The sequence below is a fragment of the Rousettus aegyptiacus genome, unplaced genomic scaffold (assembly GCF_014176215.1).
Source record: "Rousettus aegyptiacus isolate mRouAeg1 unplaced genomic scaffold, mRouAeg1.p scaffold_m13_p_10, whole genome shotgun sequence".
Classification (NCBI taxonomy): domain Eukaryota; kingdom Metazoa; phylum Chordata; class Mammalia; order Chiroptera; family Pteropodidae; genus Rousettus; species Rousettus aegyptiacus.
The window spans coordinates 41,435,864-41,460,909 of NW_023416285.1; the positions used below are offsets into that span (position 1 = coordinate 41,435,864).

Sequence of the window (25,046 nt, forward strand, 5' to 3'; positions counted from 1 at the left end):
GTTCAATGAAATTTTCACCACCCTATACCATTTCTTTTCCTTAGCAAATTATAAGAGAAATTTGAAGTCTATCAACTTCAGGGCATACAAATACGCTTTTCAGATAATTCTTTGAAACAAGCAACAAACACCAAAACAGAATAGAGTAATTTACTTCCTTAGTACAAAACTAAAAAAAAATTCAATCTAGACTTTATTGCTTTTACTAATATATATTTTGCTTTTGAATAATTATTTGTAAAGGAATAATACAAATGAGACACTGTCTCACCTACCATATTGGTGATGATAAAAAAAAAAATAATGATAATATCCAGAGTTGGTAAGAATGGTGAAACAGGCATGATTATAAAAGCATAAACTGGTACAAACTTTTCTAAGGGCAATTTGATAATATGTATCAAATGTCTTAAAATGTGTTTGCCTTTGACTTGGCTATCACTTGGAGGAAGTTATGTGTCTGCAAAGATTTAGCTATAGGGATGTTCATCAGAGCATTGCTTGCAATAGCAACAACGACAAAAAAAATTAGAAGAATTTTAAACATCTAATTATTGGAAACTGATTAAAGAAATTATGGCACATGGTAAATTCACAAAGGGAGTTCTTTACAACTCTTAATAATAATATTATAGAAGTTGTAAAATATTTAAGATATTTTACATGAGAAAAGAAGGCTTCATTTTGAGCTTATATCTATAAAAATATGACATAAATTATAACAAAAATAAACCAACTAAATACATTAAAAAAATCTCCCACAGATATAAGATGCAGATTTGTTCCTTCTTGTGTTTTGATACTGTAATATAAGGATATGATGCTTGGAGCTAATATGGTCATCTTTTGACTATAAAGTAAATTACTGTCAAAATTCTAAAAATAGCAGGGCAGAAGGACAGAATGAACTTGATAACATTCTTGAGCTTCTGAACCAACCTTGAACATCTACTTCTGATCTTGGTTTTTGGGATAATAAATTTCTTAATATTAAGAAATAATCCCTTGTAATGTTGAAAAAAGCCAGCTGACTTTAAGGATCATGCATATACTTTTAAAATATACAGTTAAGATACTCTAAACTCTCTAATGTTATTTTAAAAATGAAATCATGAAAAAAGCTAAATATTCATTTTAGTATCAACCAACAAGATATTTAACACCTATGGAAACTAATAATAAGATTTCAGTTTCATCTACAAGTAACTTTAGGATACCTGTAGAATTCTTAAAAGTACTTTGCATAACATTTCCCTGAGAGACTAAGTTTGAATGCAGTCAGCTGAGGATCAGCTTACCCTCAGCTTTCTTTGTGTCATGGCTGTTTCTAGGGCCATTTCTCTTAAGGGATCCCTGGTGATGTCAAGCATGGAAGCTTTGATTGTATCTCCTGGATACAGGCTCAACCGAGACTGTCTAAGGGCCATTCGGGCTTGGAGCTGCATCATTTCTTCTTCTTGCCGTTTTAGCATGATCTCTTGATTAACTAAGTTGCCTTCAAGGGGTGTTTCATATTGTCTGCTATATAGGAAAGAGGAGAAAAGTAAGGGTTGGAAAGAAAACAATTATTTTAAGTCTAATCAAGAAAAAAAAACGTTAAGTAAGGAAGCGAGAATTTAAACATATATATTTTTTTCATCTTAGAGGAACCCTTGCAGTAACATTTGAGTTCTACTTCTAATATATTGATATAGTTTGCTGTCCCATTTTCAGTGGGTGGATCTATATCCTCTACCTCTTCTCTGAACAATCAGCAGTCTCTGAAAACTGCCTCCCTGTAGTTCTCTCAGCCTGGGTTGCTTTATTTGTCTGGAACCACTGGGCCTGGAGGTAGGATAGAGATTCCTTTTAATTCTTATTCCAGCTTCCAGATGATTGTTGACCTCTCCTCCAATAGCCCCCATCCTCTATGAAGTACATGCTATGAAATCATACCATCCACTACTCTGCTTTGCTCTAGACATTTATTGTCCTATTGGTTGACTCTCCCTTGGTTATTAAAGATTTAAGTGCCTGACTCGCTCTTTTGCTTCACCACTACTTCTGTCATCCAGCCCTCTGGCCCCCTCCACTTCAGCCAGCAATCTACTCCCATGGTCATGCCACAGGTTATTAACAATGACCACACCACCTCTAAAATTTCCTGTTTCTACCCTCTAATACCTTTTCAATATAATCCCTTTATTTTTACTAGCTCATTTCCTCTAATACTCTTCTTCAAAGAATTCATGGACTCAAGAATTTTAACCCATTGACTCTACCACTTTCTCTCTGGCCCTCACATTGCTGGAAACCTAAGGTCCATCAGTAACATCAACTCCTTTGCATATAATCTCAACTCTCATGAAACTGCAGAACCAAGCTGACTTACCTCACTGGGGCTCAGCACTGCCTGGTAACTATTCTCTTAGAGAACTATTTTACATCTTTCTTCTCTTTTCAATACTCTCTCCCTCTTTTTCTCTTAACTGATAACTTTTCCTCTGTTTTCTTGGTGAAAAAAGAAGCAATCAGGAAATAACTTCCTCATCCTTCTACCACCAAACTTTCGGAATCTATATCTATATGTTCTGTCTTCTCTTCTGTTACAATGGTTGGATCTCCCACACACTTTCATGGGCCCCAGACCTCTTTTGTGATTGGGATTCTACTTCTCCCACCTACACAAAGACTTTGCTCCTACAATTATCCTCTTGGATGCATCCATAATCTTCTATACAGTAGGTCATTCCCATTAGCATACAAACACTCTATTTCCTTCTCAGAATGAAATATCTTCCATTGGTTCCACATTCTCTTTTAGACTCTATCCTATTTTTCTGCTGTCATTTAGAGTAAACCTTTTCAAAATAGGTTTGAATTTTATCTCTACTTCATCTCCCAATCTCTTGGACTCTCACCAATAGCTTTGGTCCATATTAGTTCACCAAAACTGGTCACAAAAATGACTGAACTCTAAAATGACTGATTTCCTTGTTATGAAAGCCAAATGACTGACCTCTAGGCTATCAAAGCCTAAGGATAATTCTTGATTTTCATTTTACATGACCTCTAAGCACCATATGACAAAGTTGCTCAATCTTCACTCTTCTTGAAACATTTGAATTCTGGGAAATCATGCTCTTTATTTTCCTTCTACTTCATTGGCTCCTTCTTCTTTGTCTCTGTTGTCAGATCCTTCTTTATTTCTAATCTTTTAATGTTAGACTACAATAGTGGTCAGACTTCAGATTTTTCTAGTCTCCATATACACTTCATACCTACACGATCTCATCTAGTCACATAACCTTCATTATTTTGTATGTTCCTATAACTTGTCTCTCTCCTAAATTCTAATTCTATTTACCTGCATGAGTGTTCTTGGATGTTAATACACATTTTCAGCCTAAAACAAAATTCTTGATTCTTTTTCCCCATGTCCAACCTTCTCTCAATAATTATCTTGTTGCTTAGTAAACAATTTGGAGTCATTCTTGATTGCTCTTTCTTGCCAATTACACATCTGATTGAGCAGCAAATCCTGAATGCACAATCTTAAAGATGTCTATATCTGACTCTTCTCTATTACCAACAACCAGTGCTGTATTTATCTCAAACACAAGGCTGCAATTGACTCCTAACTGGTTTTTTACCCCTATAATCTGTTCTTCACAGAACAAATCTGTTTAATCCCATTAAAATGTAATTTAGATCCTGGCTTTCTATGCTTTCAACTACCCAATGGCTTCTCGTTATACTTAGAATCAAATCCAGAGTGCTCATGTTAGCTTCTGAGGTCTGACATGATTTGGGTCCTGGTTATCATCCACGTTGCCTTTCACTCATTCTGCTGCAGCTACATTGTCCTGCTTGCTATTTCTCTAACATGCAACATATCTCCCATATCTCAGGGCCTCTGCTCTGTCTGTTCCCTTTGTCTGGAACTCTCTTCCTCCTGATAACCTGCACGGTTCACTCCCCACTTCAAATTGTTTTCTGTTCAAATATCACCCCTTGAGAGAGGCTTTCTCTGATCATCCTACCTATGTAAAACAGAACTTGGATATCATATCCCTGTACTCTCTATCTCTTTAACCTACTTTATTTTTCACTATCTGATGGTGTATTACCTACTCGTTTTTTAATGGTTTATTGTCAATCTCTCAGCCCGAGGAAAATCCTTGAGGGACTTTTTTTTTTTTTGTCTTGTTTATGACTCTATCTCCAGTATCTATAAGTACCCAGTACATGGTAGGTGCTCGATAATCATTTGTTGAGAAAATGATGAATACAATTTTATGGCTCATGAATCTCACTTAATGAGAGTCAAGAATAATAAAAACAATTTGGATCTATACATTTTAATTTACACTTGTTATTTTCATCAAATACATTAGTCTTCTTGTTCAAATTATTTTATAACACAGGTACAAACAGGTAGCAAAAAAGACTGATTATCATTTCCTCTCTCCCAACACAATATCTGGTAGAAGTTCCTTTAGAGAATGAAAAGTTTGAGAGGCAAAAACAAATAAACAAAAAACCAAACAAAAAACTCAGAAAATCTGAATCATTTAGGAATGAATAAATAGGTTGTTTTGAGTCATCGAAAAAGATTACTTCATCTAACAGATAGGCACAAAAGCAATGGGAATTGTATTATGTATAAACTGTACTTCAAAAGTTAACATAGAAAAAAATTCAGTAAAGCTCTTTGGAAAACAGCTTTGAGTATCCTTTTTGATCACTGAAAGACACTTTTGATAGCTCAAAATCCAAAAATTACTCATTCTGCTTCATCTGACTCATAATTTCCTTTTAATCTCCCTCCCACTCCCAGCAATACAAATCAATAGCACTGTTTGGATCTGTTTTTCCACTTCTTTCTAGCTTAAGGGAATGGAAATTTTTATAAAGAAGTATGCAACATGTTTAAATACAGCACTATTTATAGACGTCACAAATACGTGACCTAAAGAACAAAACAGGACCTCCTGATTGTGTACCAGAATGTTAAGGATATTATCAGAAACTTTAGTACACATTCAGAAGATTCTGAACTTGAGTAAGGAATTTAGACTGTGTTTCAGTTAATGTGTTTTTTTTTCTGTGGGCAGAAAAAGAAAATGAGACTAGTTTAGAAGTAGAGTTTAGTACTCTACATTAAATATAACACACACGCAAACCTAACAATCTACTTCTTGAAATATTTTTCTTTCCCTTATACCTTTTATCTAACTCAGATAACTATAAATACCACATTAAATTTTTTTTTTAATCTATGAAAGTGTGAAATAAAAGACAGTGTATCACTGAAACATTATTTGATGAGCTAAGGTGGCCGCACTATTAACGTTTTCTATAATAAAACTTGGAAACAGTCAAAACTAAGATACTTTTTCTTAATCTCATAATCTCGATACTTTTGCAGTACCTTATCAAGAAAATTGATGACACAAAATGACTATAAAATGAATCTATTTTTAACACAGAATATCAGTAATTTTTCCAGTTGTTTTCTTTACTCCTACTTTTGATCAAGCTAAAATTATAAGTTTTCTCAAATTATATATATAGTGACTTCCTCAATTCAACACAGAGCTTAGTGCAATTCAATATTTGCTTCTTATTGCTGTTCATCTCCAAACCCTTCTGTTTGTTTAAGAAAACTGTGTTAAATATCAAGCATAGATCTGTTTTTGCCTCATACCTCTTTGTTCAAAATTACCAAAATGGGTTAATCACAATTACTACTACCACAATGGGCTTGTAGTAATATATAATGGTGTTGTGCAAATATAACATCACTTTAAGTAACTGAATACTTATTAAGACTTTCCTTAAAGAAAATAAAATATCATGGACTATTTTAAAAGGCAAAAGAGAGAAGACAGAAAGACATGCATTTAATAAAAACTGGAACAATGAGGATAATTTTAGTGCAATGTGTTTAATTACTTGGAGTTTAAACCTTGGATAAATTCTCTGCTTTAATCACATGGCCAGGGTTACCTGGTATATTAAAAGTTTACAGCTATAAAACAGTGTTTGCCAGAATTAATTAGCTAAGGAGCAAATGTTTGTTAATTTCCAAATGATTCTTTTCTATATCTTTGATATATCTTTTGTATTTTTTTGTGGCACTTGAATTAAGCAAACTGAGATAGCTAATTTAAAAGGATTACCATAGTTTGGGAGTATATTTTGAAGTAACCTCTGGTTCTCTAATATCTTATTATAAATTTCAAATTATGCTTAACATTAAAAACATTCTTTTGTCCATGTAAGGGACCTGTGCACACATGTAAAATACACGTCAATATATCCACTACTGATTTGACACTTTTCAGTTTAAACAAAGTAAATCAATACATAAATATAGTACCACCATCCTAAACCTGGCTCAAGAATAAAAACCTAATGCCTTGTAAGAAAGCTAAGTATTTCAGTATTAAAATGAACTCTACACAGCTAAAACTGGGCTTTAAAAAAAATATAAGATAACCTCTTTTAAACCGGGAAAGATGTAGTGAATAATTAACTTTTTATATAATAGGTTACTTAATAGTAACCTACTCATTATTAATTCAACAAATAATACCCACTGTAAACCTGCTTGGTGAGCCTTTTCCATCTTCTGAAAGTATTTCTTATTTCTTAGAAATCAAGGTTTACTATCTTCTCATAGATCTTTAATGTTTTCCTTCAGAATCTCTTAACTGTTAATAAGTTATATTACATTTAAGTTATATTACTTAATACAATAAGTTATATCACTCCCAATTTCAAAATTCAAGCTCAAACTATAATCAGAGCTAATTCTAATTTTAAAAGATTCTAATAAGTCAAACTTAAACTACTGCAATGTCTTTCACATAATTGAATAAATTTGCAAGAACTTAAAAAGGAGGGAAAAGTAAAGGAAAATGGAGAAAACAAAGGAAAAAGGATAATTTAAAAAATTCTACATAATTCTAATTTAAAAAAATCTGTCACTGTAAATATATCATTATTATTTTTTCACATTGCATACCTTGGTCTGTGGGACTGGCCTTGACTTGGAGTTTCATCCACTCCTGGGAGACCACTGTTGGATTCAAACCTCTTTGAAGCTTCACTTTTTCTCACTAATTATGAAAGAAAAAGGAATAAAAGCACAGATAAGATAATTTTTACAAATAATATTCATATAATCAAATTAATAACAATGTCATTAAACTCTTTAGAGATGTCATGTTAGTTTTTAAAACGATGAATTATTTTCTATATTATGAAAATGACTACATTTATTGTTTGGTGAAACTGCTATTAAGCTCCTATAATACCATTAAAATGAACAAGTGGCAGCTTTTCATTATTCTTAAATTTTATATAGAAGTAATCTTTTGACACCTATCTCAACACTGCTGATAAAGAAGAAAATCACGTTTTTTAAAAACATTTTGATTGTTGAGGTACCTCTTACCTTGTCTGAAATCTGATTCAGAGGAAATAATAGATGGACTTTCACTGGAGGTACTAAAGATATCACTGTGGTAAGTTTTGTATCTTCGAGGTGGTTCTAAAAGGATTAAAACAAAACATTAGAAAGCAAACTAGCAGTTCCACACAAATCAAATAAAATATTATGTCTACTCTTGTAAGATTGTAACATTTTATAAATTACTTCAAATTTACCACTTGCTGGATGGTATTCAAACAATGCGATTCCAATTTTGAGGCAGTCTGGCAGATTGGTTAAGAGCTTGGACCCTGACAGCAGATTGAATGGATTTTAATCTCGGGCTCCACTAATTGTTGGGCACGTGATTTTAGGAAGTAACTTAACCTTTGTATGACTCATCATCAGCTGAAAAGGGGCATAATAATTGTGCACACCTCATAGGGTTGTTGTGAGCATAAAATGAATTAACATATACAAAGCTCTTAGAACAGAATGGATGCTCTATAAAAATGATCATTAACATCAGTTTTTGAATGCTTAATATGTGTAATTCTCTGTGTTAGGGGCTATAAGGGATAAAAAAAATCCAAAGACACAGTCTAAAGCTCAAATAATTTTTAATGTAGAAGTACAAAATATTTAATTTAAGACAGGATGTTTAGTTCCACTACAGTGAGATGAATAAGTATTGGGAATGGGAGAGACTGTGCAGGGTTGTACAGTGTGTGCTCTGTATGGGGGTCGGGACCCCACTAAAATCTAAATTCTGCCTTCTAAATGTTTCTGACTTGCCTCTTCTTCATACTCACCATAGCTATCGCAGATCACTATTCATCTCATGCCTGGAATATTTCATGTGTCCTGATTCTCCTTTCTGCAGTCTTGCTCATCTCATTATAATTCATATTACAGAGAGTGAACTTTACAGAAATAAGAATCTGAGCATATTGCTATATTTCTCAAACTTGTTCAAACTAGAGTCCTCAAGATACAGTTAAAAAACTTCTTAGCTTGATATTCAAAGACTTTCATAATCTGATCTTCAACTGCATTTATAGCAGTGGCTCTTGATACTACGAATTCACAGATTCACTTTTTTTAGAAACATGAAAAGTATAGATCCCTCTCCCCACACTCCTCAAAGCATACATATACACAAACATTTAAATAAAACTTTAAAAATTTGATGTAGGTAAAACCTTTGTTCTGTGGCCTCATCATCATCCACTTCCTCAAATTCTTCATTCTTATTCTGAATTCAAAAATTTATAAAAGCATATAAATTTTTCGGTTCCTTCCTGAAACATACTTTGTCAGCTAGAAATGTTATCCCTTCCTCTCTTCTTTTTTTCCTGAATACATTTTCTTTTTCCTTTAAGAGAAGCCTCAACTTCAACACAAGTCTTTCATGATCACCTAAAGGCTGAGTTAGACATTGCTTCTCTTACTTTCACATTGCTTTATGCTTAACTAGATGCAAATCTTCCACTGCCTAATAATTCTCTACTTGTTTGTTTCCTCTACTTAAGTTATAAACTCTCTGACAAAAAAGACCATGTCTTTTTTAGATGTACTTCTAGTATCTACCAAGCTTCTGGTGCATAGCAAGCACATAATAAATATTTTCTCAATGAATATGAATAAGTGCATAAATGAATAGATGAATATGTGTTACATGAAGGTCACTGATGACCTTTAAGAGGACTATTTCCAGTCAGACAAGTTAGCACAGATAAGTCAGAGGCCAAATCAGAAAGGGTTTAAGAAGGACTAGATGGTATGAAATTGAGAAAATGAGTATACACTATTTTTTCAATAAGTTTAAGGGTTTGAGAAAGGAAAATGATTTTTAAAAATGGACTGAATGAGTTATCAGGGTCCTTTCGGCAGAGTGGAACGTCTGAGAATGATTTAGGCAGTGGATAATAAACCTGTGGATTGGGGGAGACTGAAGTTGTAAATGATTGTGGAGAAAGCTGATGAAAAAATGTTCTGAGAAGACAGGGAAAAAAAAAAACAACCCTATACACATGAGTTGGTTAGTTTTGCAAGGACAAAGAAACTTTTCTTTTTAAGACAAAGAAATGATGGACAAGGGAAAGAGAGAAAATACAGAGAGAATTTCAGGATATATATCAGAAAGTTGTCTTATTCCTGGTAATAAAAAGTGAATCGCTTCCTGGGAGCCAGCTTAACTGAGAGTTTGAAAACAGTAAAGAAATTCTACTGTGAAGAATGTGGTAAGTCAGCAAAAACCACATGAAAGCTTCCATGTAGCCATGAGAGTTTAGAGTAGGCTAGAATGCATGAATTATTTTGGAACCTATCAGGTGGCTTTTCCTTGGCACTAGAAAAAGTAGACATGGACAATACCTAGGACCAAGGAGTGACATGACATGTATGGCAGCAGATAATCAAGGTATTCTTTTTCACTAGTTTGGAAGCTTGAGAACAGAAACTTCACAAAATCAATCTTCCCTTGTGCTAGAAATTGTTCGATAAAGATTATTTAAAAAAAAGAGAGATGGATGCATGAACGAAATAGTCGAATAGCATCATAGGGATTGGGCTTGCAGAACCAGGATGGAAATAATGGCTGGACTTGATGGAGAGGAGGCTGTGCATTGTTCTATGATAATATTCACCTGGAGAAGTAGGTATAACATATGAGATTCCTCCTTTGTCCAGTTTTGTATACAGTGAACATGAGTATCAAATAATACTATAATTAATGGAAAGAGTTTGGAATTGAAAATCCAAGTGTTTACCAGTGTTTTATTAAAAAATGATTCCATTCAACCATAGTCTTATGGTAAAATAAATAAGATAATTTTTTTAAATCCTCTGGTTTAAGAAGAATGTGATTTGAAAGAATCACAGAAGATGTCAAAACAATAGTTTTACCTAATACTATTTAACTTCATTGAACATAGTTAAATGATTACTTGAGAAGAATGGCTATTTTCAAGGGGCACCAAATAACTTTTTGTATTATTATTATAGAACCCCCATGCTAAAATTTTTGAGGAATTTTCCCAAGGTAACTTGACTAAATTACAAACCCAGCATTGCAACAAACAGTGCAGTAAAATCGGTACGGTTAATGTACAGAGGTACAGTTTTACCTTACAAAGAAAAGTAGCTTATAAAGCCTATTGTATGACTGAAGCGCAGAAGTTTAGTCACTTGGATTATGCCATGCAATAATAATTTCACACTCCATATTAAATAAATTTACTATTTAATGACTATTTCTGTTATGTGGCTATAAGTTAGTACATAAATTTTAATTCTAATTTGCATTCTTTGGTGATGGTTTATAATTGTTCTTTTTTTACATGTCCATATTCCCCCCTCTCGCTAGCCTATGTTTTGTTTCTTTTTTCTTCGGTTTAGTCTGACAACATTAGTAAAGTTTTTAATTCTTGGGTTTCTTCTGTAATGCAACTTGGACAAACCCCTCTTGAAGAAATTACAACAAATCATCCTCCCTTGATGAACTATTGGTCTATAAATGGTCTCAGTACCACATCTGCAGGGAGAAAGGGAATTGCCTTATGATGCTTTACTGCTTTATAGTAATATGGGACAAGCATTCCATACACAATGGATGACTAATAGCAGGACTATTAAGGGGTAAGAATACATTTTTTTTCCCCCTAAGACTGGCATAGGGGTGGGTATCTATGTTAATTAAAGTGGTAGGAATCTTTTTTGTGAGCTTATGTATTCTGGAATATATCTTTTAAAAGGCTGTTAGCCACGTTCTTTTCATGTAATGACATGACAGATATAATGAGATTAAAGTTCCCAGGCAATATTTACCTCTCAGTCATGCTTATAAGGTTATAATCAGATTAAAGTTCTCAGCCAAAATTTACTACACACTCATGCTTACAAGAAAGGTTAGCCCTTGTAAGTATGGGCTTTCTATTTCTGAATTAAATAATAAATTTGAACATTTCAGGAATTATTATAAAATTACATGTCCTCACCATAAGTACCTTGCATAACTGGTTTATACAGAGTGGCACATTTTCCATGCTCACAGATCATGTGTGTAGGAACATTTATTGGCTTTCTGAGATGACCTATATTAAAGCATCCAGTAGACACTAACTAGATAGAGTGTAGCTTTCCTCTTCTGTTCTGGTCTGCAGAAGGGCAGTCCCTAATTTTCCATAAGTTATTCTTAACATTATTAATAACTTTTCTTTCTGGAGCATCCAGATGCCACATATGTTTTCTATTTCTATCTAAAAGTATATATCATTAGCACTTTAGATTTGGTCCATATCCCAGAAATGTAGTATTAGCTATGTGATTTAAAAACAACAACAACAACAACAACAACAAAAACTTTTTATGATAAAAATTTCTAAACAGAAATGAGAGAACAGTAAAACCTCATGTAACCACCTCCCAGCATTAACAAATCCTAATAATTGTTATTTTAATTAGAAAGTGTCAGACTATTATTTTTTTTTAACAAAGAGATACTCCTAAGTATATAATACTACGAAGTTTTCTGAATGCCAAAATTTTTGAATCATGTGCAGTGGACCTATAAGAATGTTCAAATACATACTTTATAAAATGTGCATGTGGCCGCTTTCATTGCAAGGTTAAAACTGTAATAGAAAAATCTGAGCTTTCATTATTACAATTGCAAAACTAAATTTATTTGCCTTTTATGGGATATAATTAGACTAAATATCTAATTTCTTGGTTGGTAAGTTTCTTTTCTTGGCTAATAAATATTTAAATGAAACCTACACGGTACAAATCAGTGTACTAGGGTCCACTTAGGGTCCATGATTATTCTTCATTTCACTAGACAATTTCCTTATTTTGATTTCTTATAAGTACTTAATTTGCAGATGTGGAAAATGAAGTTGTAGTAAAGAATCTTAGTGCAGAAATACTTATGAGTAACAAAAAGAAAAATAAAGGGAGAATAAAATCAGTCTGCACATATATCGTCAAATCAGAAGCACCTAATAGGGTGTGTGAGAATATATGTAAATAAACACATAAAGCATAGAGGAATATATTTTCTCTAAAATACATTTTGTAGAATAGTGATGAGAAAATAAAAAAAAAGGTGGGGGGGACAACAGAGGAATGGCTTAAAGAATTAACATTTGGAGAGAAATCTAGTAATTGAGATTTCATAAGCACAAGTTCTGACATTTGAAGGTAGCTTTTAATTTCTAGTACTATTTTATGATAATTCAGAGTACATATTTTTTGTCATAATACAAAGTATAAAAACCTGACATTTTATTATCCTATAACTGTAATTTGATTCTATAAACAAAATTCACTCCAACTCTAATAGTCATATTTGACTCCACTTACACAGTAACAATAAAAAGCAGCTTTCCAATAGACTAGAATGTTTTGACATGAGTTCTTGACAACTAAGAGTTGCAATTTCTACCATCACTTAACCCACTTAACACTTTAAACATATAAAGTTGTGGCATGTGATCAGGAACACTATGCTTTTTAATATTTAGAAGATTGTGAAAATTTTCACAATATTCTGAATTTACGTAAAACTATTTCAGATGAAATATTCAAATCTATAATCTTCACATTAAAAGGAATCTAAGCCAGCACAAAGAATCTAAAAACACTATTTATAAGTGACACATATTCAAGTTCAGACAAGTAACATGCAGAATGTAAGACAGCCAACTGCAACATCAGAAATTAAATAACCACTTTAGCTTGACATTTCTTTACCTTAAACACATGACTCAAATTACAGATACAAATTTCAAGAAGAAATGCACAAAATGACTGGTTTTGTAGCTTGGAACCATAAAATTTCAAAACCTTGCATTTTTTTAAAGGTTGTGAACCCTAATAAAATATTTTAATTTTCAAATAAAGTTAGAAAATAATAATGTTATATATTCATGCATGAAGTGTTTTTCTCTATGCTTTCTTTTTAAGGGATTAATCTCTGGAAATTAGCTATTGTACCTTTTATATGTTCACTGGAGTCCTCTGCATTCTATATTATATCATATGGTAAGATATATGAATAGAATATATTCTAAAATCGCATGAGAGCTAGACATGATAAAAAATTTTAACTAGTAACAACTTAGGCAAGTATGAATACATATAAATGAGGAAGACTATATGGAGAAATGCTCAGTGAACTTGTACATTAATTTAAAGATGTAAAATTTGTGCAGAGTAAGAACGGCAAAAGAATGAATAGTCTCCAGCTTCCTCTGTGGGGGTCTTGTGTGATGTAGTAGCCACAAATTCAGGCTGACTTGCATCTGAGATGGCTGCACCACTCTTCCAGCATCCTCCAGGACCCTCTGCTGTTATGACTTTACTGCCCTTTCTAAAGCTTTCAAATAGTACAGAAGTCTAAAGGAAATTGATTGCATTTGCTGTTGGTTGCTCAGGCTATGACAGACAAATAAGTGATTTTCTCTTAGAATTGCACAAAGAAGAGGAGAAGGAGGTAGGATTTCTCCTCACTATAATTCATCAGAGAACACTATTGTCTTCTATATCTGAAATAACACCACTAAAGATACAAAATATTTAATATTAATAGCCACATTACAATATTCAGTTTAGATTAGCAAACAATTATGAGTATCTGTTATATGTAGATGTTAAGGATACAGTTGTGAATTAGACGAGGTGAAATAACTGACGTCTAAAGGAAGAGAAACAAGCTCTTCTAAACAAATAATTTCAGTGAAAAACACAGGTGACCATCTTAAACTGGGAAGGTGAGAGAAAGCTTCCTGATCCAAGCAATGCCTAAAAGCTTTGATAGTCTTAAAACAGAAAGCTGCATGAATAGACATGGAAATACAAAATGGCATGTATGGAGGGAGGGAGAAGTGGGAAAGAGAGACAGACAGATAATGTGTGAATGTGTACATGGTGTTGGAGTGAGGTGTGAGATGGGAAGTGCTAAAGGACGGCACTGAAAATATACGATTATGGTGATCCTCAATACCATGATCTAAAGAGCTAGAATTTTATCCTGCTCAAACGATGGAACATTAAATGGCTGGAGGCAGAGAAAGAATGTATTCAGATTTGCATGGCAGGGAAATGAAGGACAAATTGTTGCTGCGAGATTAATTTAGAAAGCTATTTCCATAGTCCATGGGCGACAGAAAGAATTAACTAGGATGAAAAAGTTGCTGGGTTTTAAAAATTGCAATGATACCCATTGCTAGTAAGATCCATTTTAAACCTTTCTTAAAACATATCAGTCCATGCTTCTTAGAAGATGTCTATGGTAAAGTCAAACTGGGTCTACGTTAACTGTGTTTGAGTTAGATTTAAATTAGGTTCCTAATTTCTGATCAAGTAGCCTACAATTTCCATGGACTCCAAAATCAAATTATGTTACTATGAATAGAGACAATGGAAAATTTGTACTGGTTTCACCTTTAACTTTCCTTAGTGCTTAAAAATGAAATGTTTCTTCTCAGTTGTAATTTAAAGAACAAGTAGCTGCACACCTTTTATCAAACCAATCTTTCCTCAGCTGAACACTAATATTTTACACTGTACTAACTTTATATAAGAATGGTCTGAAGCTGCACTATTCTAATACAGTAGCCGCCAGCCACACGTAACTTTGTAAACTTAAATACAATATTCAGTTCCTCAGTTACACTAGCCAAAATGGAAGCACTCAATAGTCACACGTGGCTTGTAGCTACTGAGTTGAACTTTGTAGAGAGAGAACATTTCTTCCCTTGAAGTTCTATTGGATAATGCTGATCTTTTTATAATTCAGCCCTGGCAACAGAGTAGGCACTTGATCCTTTCTGGCTAAGATGCTGAGTCCATCTTTTATGCTCTTCGGAGATTCAAAACAAATTCACATCTTAGTAGTATAATAATTGTTATTTATTTCTGAAATACATGTGATATTAGACTGATACCACATAAAATCCCTGCTTATATTTATTTCTGTGGAACTGATGAGTGAAATAGAAACTGGATATTAAAATTATTAAATTTAGTTCTTGGAGTAATCCAAATAATAACTCAATTATATCTTTTTAAAATTCTATTCAGAGAAATAAGGTGAATAAAAACTGAATAGCTCATGTTGGCCAGTTTTGGATTTCAAAAAAGAGATAAGTTTTGAAGAAAATTTCTTTTCATAAAATGTCACTGGAAGTATCTTAAATAATGAACTCATTCTTTGCTTTTCTAAAATGTAACTATAAAAATATATGAGCTTCCAAATTCAATCTTCTCATGGAAATCAAACATTAAGGTGCCTCGATAATGAGAACAGGCTCACATACTTGAGTGTTTACATATTCCAGTTGCACAACAGAGTTTAAGCTGTATTCACAGGACAGTCACAGAACAGCTAAACTAGGCTAGACCAGAGGTAAAAGCATTGAAAGAAAAAAAACGATATTTAATTTTGATGTAAAGTAGTTGACTTAAAACTTAAATAAGTCATGTTTACCCAGAATCACTTTCGTAGGATTTAATTATATCTGTTATGTATACTCTCCCTTTTAGTATTCTACAGAATGCAGAGGAGTTTTGACTGTTGGAAGCAAAATGCTATTCATGGTCCCCACCCAGGGTGTGGAGTGCTGTTCATACTATACTCACAGTACTGGTTCCAAGTCAGTCTCTAGTAATCAGGAATGTGCTGCCAACTCAGAGAGCAAAGAATAGGGAGTGTGTGGTAATTACATCATGAGGGAGCCAGCAACAAATATTTCTATTAGAAAACAGACAATTTCTCAGATTTTGAGATGGAGTAGAGAGGTGAAAAAGAAAATACTGTGAACAAGGAAGAAGGGAAAAGTGTAGAATAGGGCAGTCCTATGCTCGAGGTGAAAAAGATAAAGCAATAAAAGAGAATGACATTAAAATTTAAAACTAGTTTTCATGAGAGAAACCTGTTGTTTCTTCTTGCCCCTTCTCTATTGCTTTATGTACGTAGATTATTACCTGAAAGGTCGTTAACTTAATAATCATAGTAATAATCTTACATTAATTCTTTTTTTAAATTTGTTATTATTTATGCCTATAGCACTTGGTCTTTCTAGGTGGTCTCCCATCCAATTACTAACCAGGCTTGACCTTGCTTAGCTTCCGAGATCAAACATTAGGCTTATTCAAAGTGGAATGGCCGCAGACTGTAGACCACAGACTGTGGCTCCACTGGGGCATGAACTCAGGATCTTCTGTGTGTAGAGCAGGCGTGCTAACCACTACACTATGGAACCATGTCCTATATTTATAATTTTTAAACTTCAACTACAGTATCTGTCTTGGAATTGTTTTTGTTCTTAATTTTCTTATTTTGTTCCCTAAGAGGTCAGAGCACTCAATGCCAACTGCCGCTTTTTGATAGTTTACTCCCTTATCTCATTAGCTGCAGGATAACCATCTTACAGATCATATCTTAGTAAAGACCCAACAAAACATAATCTATCACAGTGGAGCATGTGACACAATGGAGTCCTAACCCTCTCCAGTGTGGTTTACTGTAAAAAGAACCCAAAGTGCTTCATTTCAAACCTTTCTTTCATAACATCATCTTGTTTCACTGTGTTAAAAATTATATTATTTTATTAGATTTGGAAGAGACTTAAGGGGTTTGTTAGGTCGTTAATTTAATGTCCAACTTCCCAGGCAGTAAAGAAGTTTTCCTGACAATGTATCTGAAATATATTTGGTTTCTGCTGGAAATCAGAATAGCAGTAGAAAAAAATCTTATTCTGAGGCTCATGAGACCTGGATTCTAAATACAGCTGTTAGTTACTAGTTTACTCTGGACCTCTGAAAATGAGATGTTTGGTTAAATGATATCCATTTTTTTCCAGTGCCAAACTTCATGATTTTAAGGTCTGATTTCCCTGTGCTGTTGGCTGGTTGATGTTTTTGGCTGATAGATGCTGTGGAGGTGATTTAGGTAAAGGCTTCTTTCAAGAGAATGGGGCTTGGGCTAAGGAAAGGCTATACATCTGAAGTTGAAGGAGACAACTGTCTTTCCTACTGGTTGAATGAGCCTTTCGTACATCCAAAAGGACAAATAAATTTAGCAATTTATTTTCTTCTGATTGTTATATTAACCCAATAAACACTAGAACACATATATAAAACAAAAATTAGGAAGTAACATGTAGTGAAAAATCCTTAGACTGGAACCCTGAAATCTGTGATGGAAACCTATGATCTCCCATAATGATGAAAACTCTCTCATTAACTAGTTATGTGATAGATGGGTATGTTATTAAATTTTCACAAACTCAAGAACATGTGCTTTAAGACCTCTTTTAATTCTAAAATTGCTGATAACCAGTAGCAACTGCAAAAATTAAAGATCATAAAAATTGTACAGAGCATTAGTAATGTTTTAAAATGCTTTAAAACAAGAATATTTTAAAAGAAAAAATGTGTACAGGAAAATGTACACATTAGAAACATCCACTGTTCTGCTTGCTTTCTCACACGTAAAAGGGATACTATTCATGAGAATTAAATGAGATAAATGGAATTTATACTATTTTCTATTCTTTTTTCTTCTTTGTACACTACCAAAAATTTCTATCAGCAATCTGTACTTTTGCTCGCACAGCTAACATAAATCATCTCACCTTTAGAAAGAGACAGCCCAGCATAAAAACAACAAGTTATTCAACTAAGTAACTCACAAGAATTATTGCTTTTGAATTCCAAACATCAAACGTTTCTTTCAAATAATGCTTTAGCCTAAAGCAAATATAATTTATTACTAACTGAACGTTAATGTATAATAATTAAGTTTATTTAAGGTGGTGTAAGCATTTCCATAATGAGCCAACATTTTCAAGGTGTTTTGTTTAACTTGGTTATAAAATATACTCTGGGAAAAAATGCACAGGTTCTTTGTGGGAGCAAATGCTTTTGAAAGCTCTTTAGTAGCAAAGAAAGATTTCAGAATGGAAACTCCTGCATCGAACAGTTCAAAGCATACATATTTTATTTTTAAAAAGAATTATTTTTCTCTTCTTGTCTCTCTTGTAATGAATCTAAAATTTCTAAATCTGGAAATCATTTCATAACATGTTACCATTTTTAATAAATAAGGGTCTACAAAGATTATAAATTATCTTTGTATATAAATATGCATATTTGGAACAATTTGGCCTATTCGAGTTTCCTTAACAGACATGTGTGCAAGTATGCATTACCTGAGAAAAGACTCATATGCAAACTAGGACGTAATTGGCCTAATTGTCGATTTATAGGTAATCAACAAAATAACCTATGAAAACAAAACATAATAGATTATTGTAGCATGATTAAACAGTTTAAATACATTTTCAATAATGTTTGATTTCTTCATTGTTTAATTCTCAAACCAAGGTTCAATTGAAAAAAAAAAAAAACTTTCCTCAAACTCCACTAATCCACATTATTATTCATTTACTAAACATTAGGTTGAATAATCTTTTGCAATATGAGAACATTAGAAATAATGTGATTTTATTTTTAATATTCATATGTTAAGAAAATATATTATTCAATCTCTTAAATGTTAGATATAGTCATCTATATTGATATCTATCTTCAATATATTCTGAGACTATCATGTTTTATCTAGTTCAATAACTGAGATTCTGGGTTTGCTTTTTTTTTCCTACAATGGGCAAGATTTCTTTACGTAAATGCTCATGAGGTCAGGCTAAATTATTATTCATATGCTAGCTGTTGTGCAACATTAAATAGTCATAGAATATAATTTCTGAAAGGGGAAACTATTTTTAGACACAGGAAGTGCCTATTCTTTGCTGTCACAACTCTAAAAATTTACTGATGAGACAGTGACATAGTGCATAACCAAATTTCTAAGTTTTTATTTTCTGTCTTTGAAATTCAGTTTTCAGATAAGGATTATATATGACCATCTCATAAAGTGGGCCTATATTTTTAAAAATGTGTATTCACAAACCTATAATATCATTTAAATGTTCAATAATTTCCTCCACAACTTCAAGTTATTTACTACTTTGCAAAAAACAAACAAACAAAACAAAACTGCAATGTAGAAATAAAGCACAATGTAGAGAATATGTTCCATTCCAGGACCATGCCTAACAGAACGAACCTTTAGCAAAGTGCTTTAAAGGTAATCTATGAATCAAAAATATCCTACTGGAATAATGACCTTAAAAATAAATATGACCCCTGGTGATGTCATTACTCTCACTGGACTAGAAAATACCCTAAAGTTCCTTGTAATGTCCCAGATATTGCCTAGGAGGCAAAAATGTAGAGTATTAGATTGAAAACACTCGCTTTCTCTTCCATCAACTTATATTAAAAATAGCCTCTATCTAGATATCTAGAACACAGTTTTATCCCATTCAGTATATTGGGCTTTGTGGGTGAAATAGGAATTTTTGAAAAAGAGGTTTTCCCTGCAATAAGAATTGATCATTTATGTTATTTTTATGCTTCTTATACTAATAATGCAATAATTTGATTTATTAATCACTTTACATTCATTACCCAATTAATCTATTTTTGTTAAGAACGTTTTACCGATGGGGTTACTTAAGAGTGTAATCAATCACTCTTAAGCCCAGTTGCTGAAGTAAGGATCACGTAACTCCTGAATGGACTAAATAATTCACACCTAAGGCTCTCTGACTCTAAATCTGTAACTTTAAATAGTATGATTTTAATAGTATGATTTTCCAGACCAAATAAATTATAATCTCCAGGAATTATGTACCAAAATTTGTTTTCTGAAGCTGGTGGTTTGGGAACCACTGCACTAACTTCACATAACCCTGCCTCCCTATGAATGCTGATTTCAATTAATTTTATCTCATTTCCATGAACCAGCTCTTTTTGGAAGGCTTGTGTCACTGTGGAAGATTAAAAAGAAGTAGAAAACATGGCTCCTGCCCCTGAGAAGCTTACAATCTCAAAATACACTACCCCAAATGTTGAGACTTAGAAGTGACTGGGCTGGGCATGTTTAGTAGAGGTGACTTTGTGGAAGCAGTGCACTTTGACTAGGGTTTTGGTGGAGGGGAGAACAGAAATTGATAGAGAAATAAGACTAACCAGGGTACAAAGGTTTGGCAGTGGAAATAAGACTTGTGGAATGGTTTAACAACCCTTCTTTATTTCAAGACACAATTTTAAACATCTCAATTCAATTCTTTCTCGGACACACAAAATTACTAACCTTCTACATTCATGGCTTCTCTCAGAACCTGAAGTTTCTTTTGTCTCTCTCGGATTCGGTCCAAAGCACTTGATATTGCTGAGGAGGTGGGCAAGTCTCGCGTGTGAAATATAGGATCCATTTTCTGAGGGCCAAAGATATCCAAGGCTATGCTTCCATCTGAGTATCTTGCTTCCTTTTTTCTAGGAGCAGTTGAAGACCGCACTGCTACTGCCTCAGGGAGACAGTGTCGATATCCGCCGGTCTCTCCAGAAGAGAAGTCTCTGTCAGCTGTGCAAAGCAAGTCCATGGATGAAGCCCAGATCTTCTTCTTGGATAGGACATCAGTGTCAGGAAGAGCTTTTTTTTCTGGGCCACTAGTTTTGAACTGGTAAGGAGGGCAGGTATTTTCAGAATCTTCATGTCCAGAATTATTATCTGATGAAATGTCCTTGAAATAGTCTTTCTCATCTTGTGTATCTCTGATGGACAGAAATCCCATAGATTTACTAAGCCCTTTGTTAAGAAAGGTCTGATGAGAGAATGGAGACTTGTGTATGTCTAGTACATCAGAAGTAGAGCTTCTTCCTGGAATGATAAGAATCTATCATGTATGCACAGAATTTTTAGAAAATAACTGGAATGTAACCTTACTATTGAAAGTGAAAGCAGTGGCAATTTTCTAATTCTTCAAATGGAGGATCAGAGATGAAATGAAATGGTGGTGGTGGTGACAGTGGAAGTGAAAAGAGAGTATGTTTGCATAATTTTTCATTGTCCAATGTTTCTTATCTAATAAAATCAATAATATTTTCAACTCACTTTTTTGTATAGTATTTTATATTTATCGAAGGAGAATTATTGTTTTTAAAAAATAGATAAGTTTCTGACAGTATTCACTTCAATAAAATATTACCCATGAAATAATTTCAGATAATAATAGAATGTACAGTTTATTCCTTTAAATTCTAAAGGTATAATTCAAACATGTATACTTCAATATAAAGCCCTGGTACATTTTGTTAATTTAAATAAATATATTTAAAGAAGAAACAAAGAATTCTTGCTATATTTTGGATGGAAAAAAGTTGTAGCATTTTGAATTGTTAAGTACAAAATTTTTATTATAATTAGATATATTTTCTGAAAATTTTATTGTGTTTGAAATCCATATAATTTTATTATGTTTAAATTTGTAAAAAAAAACTTAATTTTTTCATGGCAGATTATCATGTACTAATGTAGTTTTTCCTCTGGAATATAATGTATCAATATTTGTCAATTAGAATAAAGTACCAATTCTTATTTATTCTTTAGTCCTTGATATAGTTAGAATCAGTAAGCCATTTTAATTTTTTTAGGCAGCAGTCTGTAAATGTATTGACATGGCAAAAATGCCCAACCCTAAATTAATTTTTTTTAATCCACAGTTTAACAAGAAAAAGATCACATATATGGCTCTACTATTGAAAAAGAAATGTAGAAGAATACAGTTCCAGTGTGACCTTCAGTGATCCTTCTTTGATTAACTTTTTGCTCTGTATACAATACAAAATAATGACTAAAAACTTCTTTTGAAAACTTTGATTGACTCCTCAGAGTAACATTTCTAAGCTTTAATTCCCTGATCACAAAATTTACCTTAAAAAAATCTTAGAAAAGTGAATTCATTCCAGAATGGCAACAAATACTTGCTAACTTGAGAATTAGATTTGAACATTTTGCTTTTCTTGGAACTGTTCCTTCTCTGAACATGGATCCACTTCAGTGCACACAAGGATAACAATATTTGGGGCATGTATCACAAAGAATACTGAGAAATGTACCACACCACATCCAGACACAAAGATTGCCACAGACTCTAGCTTCTAATTTAATTTTAAAGATTATAAACAGATGTCTATGTTACAGTTTTTTGGGGGGTAAATTATATTCTTAAACAAATGACATATTGAAACTCATTAATTTAAAATTTTATTAAAAAATAGAGAACAGCGATATTTTTGAAAAATGATAGAATACATCAAGAAAAAAATATGAATTGCAAGGATTTAAGGATCATACAACCGTAGTTAAATTCTACAATGTCTTCTATTACTACCTTGCCTACCAAGAAGTAGTCAAAACTTGGAGAAAAAGCGAACAAGTGAATATTCTGGCAACACCATAAATTCATGTTTGACCACTTTGGATACTTGATATCATGTGTTAACAGTAAGTTCACTCACTTTTCACAATGACTGCATCATTTCCCCTCATTCTTCAAATTTCCCACCTGAACTCCCTCTTCTCTTTTAACTGATGATCCTGTCTAATCTTCCACCAAGAAAACAGAAGCTGTCAAAAGAGAGCTTTCTCATTTTTCCATGACTAATTTTACACCTCTATCCAGGTCTGCAAACTTTTTCCCTGTTGTCTCAAAGGATGACCTTTCCGATCAATTGAAGGCCAATTCCCAATACATGTTCAATTCCCCGCTCCTTTTACTTCATCAAAGAATTTATTTATTTTTTGTTAACTTCTCCCCTCTCTGCTTACATCTTCATTACTCACCCATCATTCCCATTAGTATACAAACATGCTCTAATGTTCCCATGGTAAAAACCAAACTAAACACAACCTTTCCCTATGTTACAGTGTTTCCCTCTAGTTACCACATTTCCCTCTAATTACTGCTGTCTCCAATTTCTCAGTTTCCATTCACTATTCTATCTACTTTAGCGAACTTTCAACTCCTCCACCCCTTGGCAACTCTCATCATGTATCACAAATGACCATTTCACGAAATCTAATGAACACCTTTGTATCCGCATCTTACTTACCTCTCTCAGCAACAACAGTTAGGGATAACAATCCCTTAATGAATCACTTTTCTCTTTTTACAAGCCTTGGTTTCCTCCTACTTCTCAGATGCTCATTCTTAGTCTTTGCTTTTTTCTCTTCCTCTACTGGATATCCAAATGTTGGATTGCCTTATGTATCAGTTTCAGAACCCTATTTTTCACTCTTTCCTTAAATAATTTCATGTATTAACAAATCTTTAAACATTATATATAAACTGACAATTTCTAAATTTATATTTTTCTGGGAGCTCCAATTTTATATAATTGGAACTGCTACTACTACATCTTAGAAAGCACCTCAAATTGAACACGCTTAAAACTAATCTTTTACTTCTCACACACAGAAATGTTCATTCTACCTCTGTCTTTCCAATTACAATAACTGGCACCATTATTCAACTAATTGCTCAAAACAGAGATATAAGTACCATCCTGAAATCCTTCATCTTCCTTATTCCCTATATCAAACCCACCACAGTGTGCTGTCTATTTAAATCTCAAAGATATTTTACTTCCTGTGATTATTTTCAATTCCATTGGCATCACCTTATTCCCAATGAACATAATCACTTGACTAGATAACTGCAGTGGCTTCTGAATAGGCCTCCCTGCTTCTACTTTCTTCATCAGCTATCCCTGACTCAGCAGACTTATCTTTTCAAAATATGAGTTCCATGATACTGTTACCTTGTTCAATAAATCTCAAAGGAATACGATTGCACTCTAAATAAAATCAAGACTCTATTTGGGTCTACCACTTGAATCTTTTTAGTCACATCTCCATTTCCCTTATTCCATCCAGGCCACAGGATTTTCTCTCTTAAACTCTCTTATATGTTAGGACCTTTGCACTTATCTACTCTTTTCCCTGTCCTGAATGGTCTACTCATGACCTCTCATGATCAGTTGTTTCTTATCTTATAGTTTTATTTTAAACATGACTTTTTCTCTGAAGCCTACCCTGACCACTACCAAAACAGAGACTTTCTAAATATATCATATATCATATGATATATATCATATATCATACTATTCCATTAGTAACAGGGACATTTATCATTCTCTTTTAGGTCATTGATATTTATTAATGACCTGTAGTGGGCCATGGCATCCTAAGAGAGCCATGTCTTTTCACTAGTCATGAGGCCTAAGACTAATTGCGAATAAAAAGCCTCTTGGATAACTACTGCTCTATAAATGCTAGGTTTTTATTGCCATGTTAATGATATTCACTATCTTCAACTACATGACTAGATATGTAATCAACTGATTAAGACTTCACAGGTGGGTAAAATATATATAATATCACACATAGCAATATAGTATCACTGTGCTTTATGTTGCTGAAGCACTAGAGAGTAAAATTCACTAATATGAAAACTCAAAATGAGAGTTCAAATACAGAATTGAGCTATATAAATGAGAAGAAACATGGAATTCTAGGCTCATTTATTAGATGCCTAAGTCTGCTAGATCAGTGAAAACCATGCCCTGATAACATCAGTGCCACCTACCTAATAACAGTATTTAAGACTAGATAAAATGTAATTTCTTAAACTGTTTTTCAGATATGTCTAAG

General features: G+C 33.1%; 1 protein-coding gene across 12 annotated transcripts in view; it reads right to left on the bottom strand.

Moving 5' to 3' along the window:
* Positions 1-25,046, bottom strand: part of PTPN13 (protein tyrosine phosphatase non-receptor type 13) — a 167,612-nt gene that overhangs the window by 69,143 nt on the left and 73,423 nt on the right. For 9 of the 12 annotated variants that reach the window (XM_036227742.1, XM_036227738.1, XM_036227735.1 and 6 more), the window contains exons 7-10: positions 20,646-21,212; positions 7,445-7,540; positions 7,013-7,106; positions 1,299-1,521 (exon numbers count right to left, since the gene is read on the bottom strand). In XM_036227742.1, the coding sequence (XP_036083635.1) occupies positions 1,299-1,521; positions 7,013-7,106; positions 7,445-7,540; positions 20,646-21,212 (980 nt within the window). The remainder of the gene's footprint in view (positions 1-1,298; positions 1,522-7,012; positions 7,107-7,444; positions 7,541-20,645; positions 21,213-25,046) is intronic. The other 3 variants (XM_036227737.1, XM_036227732.1, XM_036227741.1) reach the window with 2 other exon arrangements.